Source organism: Phoca vitulina, unplaced genomic scaffold (assembly GCF_004348235.1).
Source record: "Phoca vitulina isolate PV1807 unplaced genomic scaffold, GSC_HSeal_1.0 scaffold12, whole genome shotgun sequence".
Lineage (NCBI taxonomy): Eukaryota > Metazoa > Chordata > Mammalia > Carnivora > Phocidae > Phoca > Phoca vitulina.
Window position 1 is genome coordinate 14,452,400 of NW_022589715.1, and position 16,329 is coordinate 14,468,728.

At 40.5% G+C, this 16,329-nt stretch overlaps 1 protein-coding gene across 1 annotated transcript in view; it reads right to left on the reverse strand.

Annotated features, from left to right (window-relative positions):
* The window catches only part of DNAH6 (dynein axonemal heavy chain 6), a 213,437-nt gene that overhangs the window by 98,383 nt on the left and 98,725 nt on the right, over positions 1-16,329 (reverse strand). The window contains exons 36-42 of the mRNA XM_032410573.1: positions 13,636-13,818; positions 12,967-13,110; positions 8,835-9,056; positions 7,611-7,758; positions 5,628-5,785; positions 4,067-4,198; positions 976-1,147 (exon numbers count right to left, since the gene is read on the reverse strand). Coding sequence (XP_032266464.1) covers positions 976-1,147; positions 4,067-4,198; positions 5,628-5,785; positions 7,611-7,758; positions 8,835-9,056; positions 12,967-13,110; positions 13,636-13,818 — 1,159 coding nt within the window. The remainder of the gene's footprint in view (positions 1-975; positions 1,148-4,066; positions 4,199-5,627; positions 5,786-7,610; positions 7,759-8,834; positions 9,057-12,966; positions 13,111-13,635; positions 13,819-16,329) is intronic.

Sequence of the window (16,329 nt, forward strand, 5' to 3'; positions counted from 1 at the left end):
TAATGGTGATCTCACTTTTTGAAAGCAAAACTGGACATATTATCTGACAAAAACCTTTTTCTTGTTTTGTGATATTTCTTTCACTGAACACGTGAAGTGGTCAGACTTCATAGTACAGGCTATGTTCATCTCATTATTACATTCGGTTGTAACATGTTAAGTGAGGAGTGTCACATCTCTTTAGTATACATATATATTCATCCAGTAACTCCCCCCACCCCCACCCCTGACCTTTACCCTGTTTTCAAAACACCAATTCCCTCTCTCATTCTTTTCCAATGTTCAGTCCTCACCAAATGCCCTTGGTCCTTCTGGCTTCTATTCCAAATGACTCTGATTACTTTGTATTAATATAAATTATAACTGTAAATGCAGTTCTAATAATATCAAGTTACAACAAAAGCAGTGATGTATAGCAGTCCTTGAAATGTTCATTCTCTCTGGGGATGCTTCACTTCTCACAACACAGTGCAGAGGGGGACAGGGAGAATATTAAATCTACACATAGGTATACATGGCACACAGGATGAACCATACAACATAAGAGCAAAATCCCTGAGTAGGCTGAAGGGGAGGGGGACACTGAATGTGTCAGATGGGGTATTGGCACATGACCGGAACAGGGACAACTCAGCCACTGCAGTAGGAGGAAAGGCAGATGCAAGTGGTCTGGCATAACTGGAAGATGAGGCAGTTCTGGTTCTATTTCTTCTATTTTTTTTTTTTTTTTTTTTGTGAAATAAAAAGAGAGGTCATTAGCTGGGAGCCAGAAATGGAAGGGGATGCTGGTGGTCTGAGGAAAGCTGTGAAGTCATCAGGCTGCGGTGGGGGTGGAGGGTGAATTGAATAGGGAACATGTAATGGGATTTCTAGGTGGGGCACAGATACTCATGGACATATAATTCTACTGAGAGATTGGGGCGAATGGAAATGAAGGGAGGGTGCAGGTCAAAGAATGAGGGTTCCATACATTACCTTGTACACACTTGGATAAATCTCTCAAGTTAAAGACATAATGGGACTTGGCTGGTGTTGGCAGAAGATCAACACTCATTCTGTTATAAATCTCAACTGCGGCTTCTACAATGTTTGCTGCGGTTTGCTTTACAGCTGGTGGGAAGTCACTAAGGAAGCCATTTAAGATGGCCTAGAACAAGTAACATAATGTGAGAGGGTTAGATTTTTTTTTTTTTAAACAACAAAAATTTCTCATCTTTCAAATACTCCAGATCTGATGATGCTTTTTCTAATAATAATTAGAAAGCCGAATGCCAATGCAAGGACATATGGGTGATAAAACTCTGCCATTCCCTTCAGAATACGTCGCCGAGAATGGGCTCACTCCTGTCTTCTGTGATAGTCTGGTGATGCCTGAGCAGCATTTGTATCGGACCAGTGAACTGACTGAACTTACTCTCCACGTAATTTAGACTTCTGCTTCCTGTGGATCCAGAGGTTCATTGCGGAGTACCCAAACTCATCTGGAAATGAGCTGAGGGCCTCTCTCTGATACTTATGGGTGCATGACCAACAATTCCATGGAATTGTTGTTTAAAGTGCAACTTACTTGTAACTACAACCCTCCCCCCTTCAGCTTCCCTGTCTCAGCATACGGCCCCACCCCGTGCTCAGAGCAGGAGCTTGCAAGTCTCCTTTGACACCTTCCATTCTCTGTCCCCACAGTCAAGCTTGAACGCATATCTTGAATCTCTCTGGATCCCGGACATCACCCCATTCCAGCCCTGACTCTTTCATCTGGGCTTCTTCAGCCCCTCCTTCTCCTACTTGCCTCTCCACTTCCACTCCTGTCTCCCTTCAGTTACCTTCGGTCAGGAAGATCAGGCACTGCCCAGCCCCTCACTTTGTCTTCTTCCCCGTTGCTCACCATGACCCAGCCGCCCAGGCCTAACCACCCAGGCTCTCTCCCCTCCTCAGGGTCTTTGCACAGCTATCTCCCACGCCCACCCTCTTCCTTAGGGTGGAAGTCCCTGCTGCCAGGGACTTTTTCACTCCTGTGTTTTAGGTTACCTGTCATCTCTTTGCAGAGGCCTTCCCTGACTCCTCCTCTCAGTGTCTCTTATGGCTCTCTCATCTTCTCATATACAACTTGCCACAACCTCTGAGTACATATTTATTAGCTAGCCTGCTGCACCCAGATGCTTGGGACAATTATTACAGATTTTTAAATAGGTAAATTCCCATCACAATGGTGATAGGAAGGCACCAGAATGCACATCAATGCTTGTAAGTCAGTCCTTGTGACTTTAGATTTCGGATTCTCATATAGGAGATATTTTAAAATAAACCCAAGTATTTGTTTCAATGAGCCTCCTCATTGAACATTAGTTTTAGCAGCCTACAAGGACTATCTTTTGAGCTACTCCCCTCTGGGCCCCCAACATGAGTTTACCATTCTCCATATGGCCCATATTTTGAGTAGGAGCATCCCAATATACATAAAATAAAAATTTTACTATACATATGTACACTATATATAAAAAAATTAAAATTCTAGTCTGTTTATTCTCCATCCATTGTAAATTTGTATTTATAAATATAGTACATATATAACCATATTATATAGTTTTATATATATAGTATTAATATAATACATATTAGTTCATTTATCTGTTTATTATCTGTCTCCATGGTAGAAGCTCCATGAGGACAAGGATGGCATCTTCTTTGTTTAAAATGTAATACCATGCACAAACAATGAATCATGGAACACTACATCAAAAACTAATGATGTATGGTGATTAACATAACAATAAAAAGTGTAATACCAATGTCTGGCCCCTGGTACATGCTCAATAAATATTTCTTTAATAAATGAAATTAAGGGCTACTCAATTTATATTCAAAAATTAAAATTAGCATGCCATTATAGAGTTTACTGAGGACCACAGCTTGGTCTTCTATTCAAAGGTCTGGCTTACATGACATATTTGGCAACTTCAAAAAGCTTCTACTAAGAATATGCACACGAGATAGAGCCAGAATTCCCACAGTCTGGGGGAAGGATGCTTTGGCATGAGCACACTGTTAGTATTTCATGGAGTTGATCATTGGTTTCAATTACTGCTGTCATACCTTTCTAATTAGAAATTATATCTAATTTAATGACAACATTATCAATTTAATTTGTTGTGTGCTGCTTAGTTTACCTTTAGAATGTACAGCGATGCATATTTTTGGTGTATACATTTTCACTAAGTAAACACTAAGACATGTATGAATGTGTCACTGCCCCTCTTTGGCTCCTCGGCGATTTACTGCCAAAGTCAGCTTCTCCAGAGCAGTCACCTAAGTGTCTTATTCCACTTGTATGCCCACATTACCATTTCTCGCCCCTGTGACTGCATTTGCCCGTGTGCCTTCTGTTCCCAGGATCTGTTCCTCCCTGTCAACTCTTGTTCCCCAAGGCTCAGCTCGCTATCTTCTCCGTGAGCCTTTGTGGTTGTTTATGGCATGCTCACTCTAGTCGTGCTGCTTCACGATCTCTCAACATCCTACTCAAAATAATGTTGCATCTTTTATTGAACACTTCTGCTAAGCACTTACAGGGCAGGCACGGTTATTTTTCCCACTTCAAGGTTGAGGAAGTGGCCCTTTAGGGAAGTTTGTACAGGTGGAAGAAATATGGGTGGTTGCTTTTGTCGGAGGTGGTGGTGGCAGCGAGGCAATGAATTCTGGGTCAGGTGCGTGGCGCTTGAGCTTGCCCGCGTATGGGGAGCTGGTCAGGTATGAGAGGAGCACAGAGGCGGGGGCGGGATAGCGCCCGAGATCTGCTGAGTGCTGAGCGGCACGGGCCCACGATACAGCCTGCCTTAAAGGCTTTGGCAGTCTTTCTGCATTCGTGAAACTCTCTCTGGGGCCACAAACACAGAAGGCAGTGATGCAGATGCCCGTCAGCTACTGCCCAGAGGTCCCTGTGTTTACCTGCTCTCTGCTCAGCAAAGGGACAGATGGGCTCCTCAGAAACACAACAGCCTATTCTGACTGTGGGAGTTTGGGAACACATGTTTTCTTTTTCCCTCTTGCCTAGGTTTAAATTCCCACTCACCTGAAAAATCTGCTTCAGACTGTGCTCTGAGGGCATGGGAAGGCACAGCATGCTGAAGTGGCGGATGAAGCGGGGAGTCACAGGGTTGCGGCCCCCGCCTGGGGGTGCACATGCCGATAGGATCGTGACATCCTGGGTGGGAAGAAACCCATGCGAGTCACCCAGCCAAGCAGGAGACGACAGCTGCCCATACCGGTGGCAGGACGTAGAACCACCACTTATTTTGAGGACCTACCACGTGACAGCATTACCTCATGTCCTCCTACACATTACCTGACTTAATCCTCACAACCACCTCAGGAGATCTCTACCATTACCCTCATTCTGCAGATGAAAAAATCAAGACCCTGGGTGGTTAAGTTGTTCAAGGTCACTCAGCTAACGCTTCTATCTGTAGAAACACACCTATGTAAAAATGTAACCTTAAAAAATGGTTAAGAATTTGTATGTTAGGTTAAAAGATATTCGTTCAACAAATATTAAGTATCATGGATTCTTGTTATTTGTTGTAGTTGTGTTCTATAAAATCACTGGAACACTGAATTTACACACAGTGAACCATTGCTCCTGGGGGGGAACTACAGAGTTGGGTTCCTATGAGCTTCTGGTCATAACATTTTCAACTGACCTATACATGATATTGTAATTGCCTCTGGTCTTGCCTCCTCTTAGACCACCCTTCCCTGTGGCCAAGGGAATCTTTCCATAACAGTTCCTCTAGAGGCTGTGCATCTCTTAGAGGATAAATCCACATTCCTTATCAAGGTACCATGGCCCCCTGGGCTGACCTCTGCATCTGCTGCCACTCTGGTGCCCACATTCCACAGCACCGTGGTGTTCCACACTCCCTGCTTCAAGATGCAAAATGCTCCCTTCCCTTGCTTGCCATGCTCGGACTGCAAAATCCCCTTCCAACATCATCTCTTCTGGGAAGTCTTCTCTCATCCTCAACCAGTGCCCACCCTGCCTCCCTCCACTCATCACCCTGCATTATAAATACATGTGTCCATCTATCCCCTGAAGCTGAGTCCCTGGGGAGATGGGCCCATCTCACTTGTCCCTGAATCTCCTGAATAAATTAGCAGGGCAAGAATTTAAAATAGATTAAATAAATTGAGTCACATACACCAAGGCTGTAGGTTAGAGGCTGAATTGTGTCCTCCTCTTCTCCTGGTCAATCATACGTTGAAGGCCCAACTCCTGGTATCTCAGAATGTGACTATATTTGGAGATAGGGTCTCTAAAGAGCTCTAATCCAGTATGACTGATGTCTTTATAAGAAGAGGACATTTGGACACAGACAGATACAGAGGGAAGATCATGAGAAGATACAGGGAGAAGACTGCCATCTGCAAGCCAGGGGGAGAAGCCTCAGAAGAAACCCACCCTGCTGACCTCTTGATCTCAGACTGCCGGCCTTTACAACTGGGAGACAATAAATTTCTGTTGTTTGAGACACCCAGTCTGTGGTATTGTGTATGGCAGCCCTAGCAAACAAATACACCATCTTTTCCTACTGTTTAAATTTAAACACACAAAGTAATTTAAAACCTAAAGTAACCTGTATGTCTTTCCAGAAGAATTTGTTTCTGTCATAAAATCCACCAAAATCTTGATACTGCCGAAGTAATTCAATTGGAGGTTGAGAGCCATAGTGATCCAGTCTGGGCATGTTTAAATCATCAACAAAAATCACAACTTGTTTGTTTCCCGGTGCTCCTGGGGAACAAAATGAATTTAAGAATTAAGATTTGCCATTGGAAAATGTAAGACAAAGCTCAGGTAAGGCTTTGAACTCAGTGAACACCCCGTAGGTTGTAATGCACACATTCTGAGTGATGAGGGCCCCAGCAGGGAGAGGTGGACAGGGCTGAGACACCCATACTGTCAGGTGGGCCCCCACCCTCACTCCCAGAGGGGCAGGATGCTGCCAGCTCTCCAGTCAGGTTTGGATCTTTCTCAATCCCAGTCACTGTCACTGCTCTCCCCAACTGTGTGGCCTGGCATGGGGTGAGGAAGGTCACTTTCTTTTCAGAGCAGGAAACAGAAGTACTCCAAAAGTTTCCTTACATAAATGCCATTGCACCACCCTCCACAGGGAAAACAGGGCTGGATATTCAAAAGCATCCTGATCACATCAAAGGGAAATCCAATACAGTGGAACTTCACAATGCCATATTTAACTTAGAGAACATCAATATACACACTAGTCAAAAAAAAAAAAAAAAAAAAGAGTAGTGACAGAGAAAAGAGAACAGTGTAAGCAGAGGTGACCCCACCCACTCTGGCATCCAGTACTTGCCAACAATGAAGGAACCAAGGCAAACTCAGTGCCCCACTCCATCCTCCAGATCCCAGAAGCCAAGTAGCTGGACAGAAGTGGTGAGGGGCTCAAAGAGAATCATTCATAAAGACATGGGTCTCCCACCAGAGAGACTGGCATCAATTGCCCTGTGCCTACCAGAGTAGGAAAAAGGGAATAGAGAGGAGACAGTAAAGCAGCTGGTACCCCCACAGCTTGGCACAGAGGGCCCATTAGATAATGGACAATGTGGAAGGCAGCTGGGCTCGAGCTGGCCTCGTACGCCACCCAGGAGGGCTGTGGGGGGCCAAGTGGACCCAGTAGCAAGGACTGCAAGATGTACTGCTGGAGGGTGGGCCTGCCTGGGGGCTGGGACCCTGATTCCCAACATGAGGGAACCTTCCAGTGGGGAGGCCAGTGCCTGACCTGCGCACATCTTTTCGGGGAGTCCCTCAGGGAGCTGCTCCTGGAAGCCTGCCATACAGATAGCACAGACCGTCGTTCAGCACCAGCAAGAGAAGCAGAGACAATCTACACGAAGGCCCATATAATGCCAGTTAGGGAGAACATTGTCCTGTCCTCTCCTCCTCCCATCCCAACACACCAGAGCCTCCTACGGGAGGGCCAGGAAGGGCAAAAGGGCACCCCGTGCTCCGCTCCACCTCCAGCACCATGAGCCACAAACCAGGTCCACGACAGAGGAGAGGAAGAGCTTTACATTGGGTTTTGGATTGAAACCTTACATTAGACCTGACTCAAAATAGCTGCAAGTGACCAGAAGTTATGCTATTTATCTAAGCAGTTAATATGGGATGGTGAGGGAGATCCCACAAAGCCTGGCTGAAAGCACTGACTGAAGACAAAACCTAGACAGTCTCATGGCAATTCCTTGCAGAGTTCGGATAACTCAGTGCACCAGATACAAAGTCGTTTGTTTGTTGGTTTGTTTTAAATAAAGGGAAATCAATGCAGGTTTGAAAGCATGCGTGGAGAGGGGCAGCCACAGAGAGGAGAGATTGAAGATGTTCTGAGTTGAAGGTGATGACAGAAATACACTGCTTGATTGCTAATGGTAAGATGTCTGGATATACAGCCCAGGAAAGAATGCCATTCACAGAATCACCTTTACAAATAAAATAAGCAAAGAAAATATCCATTTGTAACTTTATTACATGCAGTATTTTTGTGATTATTAGTTTAATAAATAATTTGGGTAAGACAAATAAAAATGATCACTCTTACCTAGTATATTTTTTCTTTTCCTTTCCAGTTTTGACTCAATGATCTCTTGTGTTCTTGCAGATGAAGTTTGAGCAGAAAAATTCAGATAAACAGGAACATAGCCGGCTGATTCCTGAATTCTATTCAACAATCCTTTTGCAATGACAGACTTTAAATTAAAAAATATGTTAATATATGTATTCAATATATCTTTCAATTGTCCACATCAGTAATAATCCAGTACAATGAATAAAGAAACAGGATAAAGGAGATAGGTTAAAGCTAGATCGAAATGTCTACCTTCTTCCTGGAGATTCCATTTAATTATATTTATCAGAGCCAAAGAGATAGTCTAACCAGCTCTATCTTAGCAAAAGTTTTTATTTTAGTTTTTTTTTTTTTTAAAGATTTTTTATTTATTTATTTGACAGAGACAGACACAGCGAGAGAGGGAACACAAGCAGGGGGAGCGAGAGGGGGAGAAGCAGGCTTCCCGCTGAGCAGGGAGCCCGATGCGGGGCTCGATCCCAGGACCCTGGGATCATGACCTGAGCCGAAGGCAGACGCTTAACGACTGAGCCACCCAGGCGCCCCTTATTTTAGTTTTACACCAAAATCCACCTTGGTTCCTATCCAAGTCAATTTGGTAGCACGAGTCCTAGAAGAACCCAAACCTCTTTTAGAAATAACTTAGAGGAGGAAAAAAAGAGAAGAAAAAAACCAAAATAATGTAGAGGGTCAATAGTGAATCCCTGTTTATGTGGACTCTCCCCAAGCCAAGGAGACCAAACAATCAACATTTCCCTCTATGCTCTGCTTTTTTCCAAACCCCATTGCTGTGTCAGGTAGAAGTAAATGGGCAGGAGGACACGGACTGGCCTTTATCAACAGTCCTCTGGGGACACAAACTGTTCTGACCACCCTGTTCCCACCCTAACCTGTGTGGTGGCAGCCTCAGAAATTCCAAGGGATACGACTGAAAAGCCCCCAAACCCAAAACACTGGTCCACAGGGTCCTCTGGTTTATGAGGTATTGACCCCAAGGATTTATTCAGAAACTGGCAAACTTTGGAGTAATTCCCAAGATAGATACAGATTCAGCATAGTTACATTCTTCCTAAAAAATGATCAAAATTCAAAAGAATTTCCTTTGAAAAATAATGTGCTATTTCTGGGGCTTACAATTCCAAGTCCACCATGCCCTCATTTTGGGACAGACCTTCTTGTTTCAGATAGGTTTCCTACCTTGCCAACTCCAGTTATTCCCGTAAACAACACTGAATGCCTGACTGCCAGCAATTTTTCCATTAGATACCCAAAGCGCACTGTGTCCGTTGTGGGGACAAGCATTTCAAAAAAAGGAACATCTCGGCTGTACTTGAAGGTGGGTATGATTCGTTCCCAGGGATCCAGCCGTTTGGTGTCGAAGTCCATGTGGATGCTCCACAGATCACCAGAACTGGGCAGCTGAAGTATAAAATCAAATACCACTTTCAATAGGACTGCCACACAGCAATAGAAAAAGTCATACATAAACGAAGGCAGTCATAGAATAGGAATGTATTTGGGTTTCTTTTTTCTTTGTAGAGAATGTATTTGGGTTTCTTTTCTCTTTTTCTTTTTTCTCTGTTTCTTTCTTTTCTTAGGTATCAGTCTAATACTTTAAACATAACCATGCAATACACACAAAAATCTTGATATATTGATTATATTAAAACCTTAGATTAGGGGGCACCTGTTGGACTCAAGTCAGTTGTGTGTCTGACTTCGGCTCAGGTCATGATCTCAGGGTCCTGGGATTGAGCCCTGTGTTGGGCTCCTTGTTCAGCAGGGAGTCTGCCTGTCCCTCTGTCCCTCCCCCGGCTTGTACTATCTCATTCTCTTTCTCTCTTTCTCAAATAAATAAAATCTTAAAAAAAAAGACACATTAGATTAGAATTTTAAAGCATTTTCAATTCAAGTCATCATTCAAGGGCTTACTCCTTGCTGACTACTGTGCTTGGTGGAAGAGGCAAATGCTGAATGAGACCCAGTCTCTGCCTTTAATAACCTTGAAATTCACATGCGGGGAACACAAGCATATCAGTTAAGATTACAGAGAATTAAGATTCCAATGGAGTTAGTACATTTGCAAAGGCAGGATGATTCATTTCTACTTGCAGGGGAGTTTATGGTGGTGGCTGGAGATTCAGGAAAGCTTCCAAGGGGTGGTGATGCTACAGTTCAGACTTAAAGGACAAGCAGCAGTGCTATGGGCAAAGAAGGAATGGGATGGGGAAGGAGGGTGAAGAGAAGGCTGAAGACATGGGAAGTACCACACATACTGGGAAACACAAGAGCAGTATGTACAGTGAGAGATGAATCTGGGAACACAGACAGGGGCCAGGTTATGAAAAGCTTCACTTTTTCTTTTCTTTTAATTTTTAAAAAAGATTTTATTTATTTATTTGACAGAGAAAGAGTGAGAGAGAGCACAAGCAGAGGGAGCAGCAGAGGGAGAGAGAGAAGCAGGCTCCCCGCTGAGCAGGGAGCCTGACTCAGGGCTCGATCCCAGAACCCTGGGATCATGACCTGAGCCGAAGGCAGACTCCCAACCGACTGAGCCACCCAGGCACCCCTGACAGCAACTCTTAATAAGAAATCCATTTTACAGGGTGACCTCGTACCTATATACATATGTGTGTCTATGAATATGTATAATATTTACCCCTACTGTCTGCAATTCACTCTATTTTCTATCTTATTCTATTTTTTAAAAAACTTTTGAGATGTAACATCTTTTGTCAGATTTTAAGAGTCCAGTTTAAGGTGTTTTTGCATATGTAAATATCAACGTAACTACCCCTGGATCATGATGTAGAACATATTCAGAACCTCAGAATGCTCCTTTCTTCCCCTTCCCCATCAATACCGGCCATACCTCCACCCTGCTCTGAAATAAATCACTGATCTACCTGTCTGGTCTATCTGTCTACCCTTGTGCTAACACCACACTCTTTATTTACTTACATTAGCCCCAGTATACAGAATGGTGCCTACCATGTACCAGATTTCCAATAAATAATTGTTGAAATGAATACTCAATGCTTGCTTTGGACCATCTCCTACTGCCCTTTGATGATCCCAGATCATTTCTCTTGACCCAGAGGGATCTGTCTCAAATTCCCAACTGTCCTTAAAATGGCCCATCCTGTCCAATTATGATACAGTCATGTTGGGGATCCAGAAAGGTTTCATATCTACTAGAAGGTCCTAATCCATAGAGCTCAGATTCTTAGGGAATTTTTTTCTTCTTTTGGTAACTTTTTACCTTGATATAGGTTAAAACTTAAAGTTAAAAGAACAGTGCAAAGAACTCTATATATTCTTTATCTAGATTGATGGTTCACATTTTGCCCCCTTGTTTTATTATTGCTCTTTCTACTCTATGAGAGTTAATTGTATACACTATTCCACCTTACTCTAAATAACTGAGTGTGTATTTCCTAAAGAACAAGAATGTTTTCTTATATAATCACAGTAAAATGATCAAAATCAGAAAGTTGAATAGTGATATGTTATTACCTAATTTACATTCCAAATTCAAATATTGCCAGTGTTTCAAATATTACCTAATTTACATTCCAAATTCAAATATTGCCAATATAAATAATATACAAATAATGCCACTTACAGCTATATTTACCCCAGTCTAGGATCCAATACAGGATAATGCATTGTATTTAGTTATATCCCTTAAGTCTCTTTATTTGGAAAAGTTCCTCAGCTTTCTTTGTCTCCCATGACAGACAATTTTGGAGAATATAGGCCAGTTTATTTTATAGAATACTCCTCAGTTTGGGTATTCCAGGTGTATTCCCATAATTAGATTCAGGTTATGCATGTTTGAAAGGAATACTTCACAAGTGAGGTTTTGTCCTTCTCAGTGCTCTGTATCAGGAGGCACAGGTTTGTCCTAATACTGATGATGTTGATTTCTTAGTTAAAGTAGTGTTTGCAAGGTTTCTTTACTGTAACAATACTATTTTTCTCTTTGCAGTTAATCAGTAATTTGTAGGAGATACTTTGAAACTATGTAAACATTGTTTGTCATCAAGTCTTCACCCACTAGTTTTAGCATCTGTTGATGATTCTTGCTAAATCAATTATTACTATGACAGCTGCAAAGTAATGACTTTCTAACTCCATCATTTCTCCTATATAGATTAAATGGTATTCTTCTATGAGAAAGAGCTCTTCCTTCTCCCCCATTTATTTATTTATTCAGGTATATTTTTGTTATGAGTATCAACTCATAGATTTTTATTTCATGCAAATGCTTGTAATCCCATACTATTATTATTTATTTTGATGCTCAAATCTGTTCAGATTTGGTCAGTCCCTCAAACTGGCTCCTGTGTTCTTTTGACATGTGTGATCATTCTTTGAGCACTTCTTTGCTACATGCCATAAGAAGATGTTTTAGGTTCATTTTGTACATTCCCCTGTCCTACTCCTGGATTCATTCCAAGGAGCTATTTCATTAAGAAGCCTTGGTTCCCTTTCATGGAGAACAGTATTTAGAAATTAGCATACTAGGTACGCTCATTGCTCTTGGGGTATCCTTTCTTCTAGTTCCTATCAGCACACAGAATTAGGAAATTTATGTATGTATGAATATATGTATTAATTTTCATATATGTATATACATTTTTTATCTATGAGTACCAAGACTTCCAATTCCAATGCAAGAATACAGGTGCCTTCTAATCTCTCCCCTTTCATATTTGTAAATCCTTTTCCTAATAGTGAGAAACCTGGTTGACATTATCCTCAACATATTTATTCATTTGCTCAATTTTAGAACGTATAGAAAGTAATTTCTGAATTGCCGAACCATAACACTGTGAAAAATAAATGTACTAACTAGAATTCAATATTTGTTTATGGTAGGGAGTTTTTATATACTTTTATACCTTACTTTCTTCATATGGCTGGGAGAGGATTCTTAAAAATTTTAATACAATAAATATTATCTATGGTTTAAAAAAGTGAATAATTTTTTTTTTTTTTTAAGATTTTATTTATTTGACAGACAGAAAGACAGCGAGAGAGGGAACACAAGCAGGGGGAGTGGGAGAGGGAGAAGCAGGCTTCCTGCTGAGCGGGGAGCCCGATGCGGGGCTCGATCCCAGGACCCTGGGTTCATGACCTGAGCCGAAGGCAGACGCTTAAGGACTGAGCCACCCAGGCGCCCCAAAAGTGAATAATTTTTGAAACTCTTTTAGTGAAGGATTTTTATTTGCAGTAGAACTAAGTGTTTCAAAATTTTAGTCTTGAAATTTAATTTTAATGATACAGAGTTATTATGTTAAAATGAAATTTATTTGGCTCTTACCCTGGCATCAGGATTATCATCGAATTGTGTTCTAATAAATGTATCAAAAGAATCCCAGTAGTTTTCAGTTAGATTACCACCCAAAGACCATAAATAACAGAATATGAAAGTCTGACATAGTATTGTATTCAGTTTTGTTTGTTCCTGAAAGAACAAAAAGAAAGAATTTTAGTATTTTATTTGTTAACATAAATTGCATCCTTAATTTCAAAGCCTGAAGATTGTTTTCTTTTGTCTAGACTCATGCATTTTAAAAAGAGTATAGTATATGTTTCTTATAGTTGACTCAATAGTTCACAGAGCAATGTTTTATACTAGTACAAGAAAATGAATGGCAAGGTAGAACAAAGCTCAAGGTTCTCTTTCAACTGATTATTAACACTTTGTTTACACCTGCATGAAAGTATGTAAGCAGCTATTAGACACATACTGGGAATGTGTTGCAGACTGTAGGGAATTTAAACATTGAGTACAAGAGTAAACTATAGGTTCTCTTACATTCCTTCCAATTTTGAGATTCTATGAATCTAGTCACAATCATTACTCCCCAAAAAATTAACTTGAAAATCAAATGATCATTTTATAGAAAAGTTAGTTATCTATTTGCAAAGCATCTATACAACAATCTCATTTTCCTAGCTTTATAGCAGTGAGAAAAACCTTTCATACCATTGTCAAATTAACTCCATCCTTCCCAAGTATCAAAGACTCCAATAAGCAACAGAGTGTAGTAACTTTGCTGATGTCCACTTGTGGGATTGCTTGGCCACATTTTTTATTGATAAAATATAAACCATCATCAACATAACGTTGGAAAAGATTCAATATATATTCTTGGGTTTCCTCATTCAGCTGAAAATCATACAAACAAATAATATTTCAGTAAGACCCGATAAAATATGTAATTAAATTTAGAAATGGGTTAGTTTAAATCTGTGTATTACAATATATTCTGTGACTTTTAGATTAACGGGTATAAACATCACAAGATATAAAACAAATTGAAATTTAAAAAAATCTATGATTTGGGAGAGACATATGGAGGAGATCCTGGGTAGTGGTAGTGGACAATGTCCTACATCTTGATCTGGTAATGGGTACAGAGATGTTTATTTTATAATCATTTGTTACCTGTCAATATATATTTCATGCAGTCTTATAATTAAGAACAATTAAAAATGAGAAACATAAAAAAACAGCAACTTAACTATCTATGTAAGGAAAAGGAATAATTCCCAAAGATTTAAAAAGAATGCAGCCCCTCTCATCATTCCTATTTAACATTGTACTGGAAGTCTTAGCTAATGCAGTAGGACAATAAAAAGAAATAAAGAGTACACAGATTGGGAAGGAAGAAAAAAATGTCTTTGTTCATGGATGACATGATTGTCTATGTAGAAAATGCCAAAGAACTGACCCCAAACTCCTGGAACTAATAAGCACATATAGCAAGGTTACAGGATACAAGGTTAAGATACAGAAGTCAATTGCTTTCCTATATATCAGCAATGAATAATTGGAATTTGAAATGGAAAATATAACACCATTTATATTAGCACAAAAAATGAAGTACTTAGGTATAATTCCAACAAAATATGTGCAAGAGTTAAATAAGGAAAACTACAAGAGTCTGATGAAAGAAGACAGAGATGACCGAAGTAAACAGAAAGCTATTCAATGTGTATAGATGGGGAGATCAGTATTATAAAGATGTCAGCACTTCCTAACTTGATCTATAGATTCACTGTAGTCTGAATCAAAACACCAGCAGGTTATTTTGTGTATACCAGCAAACCAATTATAAAGTTTATATGGAGAGGCAAAATACCCAAAACAGCACATTGTTGAAGAACAAAGTTGGAAGACTGACATTATCTGACTTCAAGAATTACTAAAAAGCTACAGTAAGCAAGACAGTGTGATACTGGCAAAAGAACAGACACAAAGATCAATGGAACGGAATAGAGAGCCCAGAGATAGACCCATACAAATGTAGTCAGCTGATCTATGACAAAGGAACAAAGGCAATCCAATGGAGAAGGGATGGTGTTTTTCTTTTTCTTTCTTTTTTTTTTTTTAAAGATTTTATTTATTTATTTGACAGAAAGATAAAGAGGCAGAGTGGCAGGCAAAGGGAGAGGGAGAAGCAGGCTCTCAGCTGAGCAGGGAGCCTGACGAGGAATTAGATCCCAGACCCTGGGATCATGACCTGAGCCGAAGGCAGAGGCTTAACTGACTGAGCCACCCAGGTGCCCCGGGATGGTGTTTTCAACAAATGGTGTTGGAACAACTGGACATCCACATGCAAAAAAATATGAATGTAGACACTATTATTACACCTTTCACAAAAATTAACTCAAAAAGGATCACAGACCTAAATGTGAAAAACAAAACTAAAAAACTTCTAGAAGATAACAGATAAGAAAATCTAGATGACCTTAAGTTTGGAAATGGGTTTCAGATACAATGCCAAAAGCTCAATCCATGAAGGAAAATTTGATAAGCTAGACTTCGTTAAAATTAAAAACTTGTGTTCTGGGTGCCTGGGTGGCTCAGTCGGTTAAGCGTCTGCCTTCAGCTCAGGTCATGATCTCAGGGTCCTGGGATCGAGCCCCACATCAGGCTCCCTGCCTGCTCCCTCTGCTTGTGCTCTCTCTCTCTCTCTGTCAAATAAATAAATAAAATCTTAAAAACAAAAAACAAAAAACTTGTGTTCTGTGAAAGATTGTTAAGAGAATGAAAAGACAAGTCAGGCTGGTAGAAAATTTTTACAAAATACATACATGACAAAGAACTTATATCCAAAAAATTGCAAAGAACTTGTAAAGCTCAAAAATAGGAAACAACCCAATAAAAAATGAGCAAGATTTGAATAGGCATCTCACCAAAGGAGATATACAGATGGCAAATAAGCATATGAAAAGACACTCATGATCACATATTAGAGAAATGCACATTAAAACAATGAGACATAACTATTAGCATGGTGAAAATCTAAAACACCAACATCACCAAATGCTGGTGAGGATGTGCAGCAAGATTTCTCATTCATCGCTGGTGGGAATGCAGAATGGCATTTGGAAGACAAACTGGCAGTATCTTATAAAGCTAAATAAAATTTTACCATATGATCCAACAATCACACTTCTAGATATTTTACCCAAATGAACTGAAAACTTATGTCTACATAAAAACCTGCACACAGATGCTTATAGGAGCTTTCTTCATAATTGCCAAAACCTGGAAACAATCAAGATGTCCTTTAGCAGGTGAATGGATAAACTTGGTAAATCCATACAATGGAATATTATTCAGAACCAGAAGGAAATGAGCTATCAAGTCACAGAAAGACATGGAAGAAAC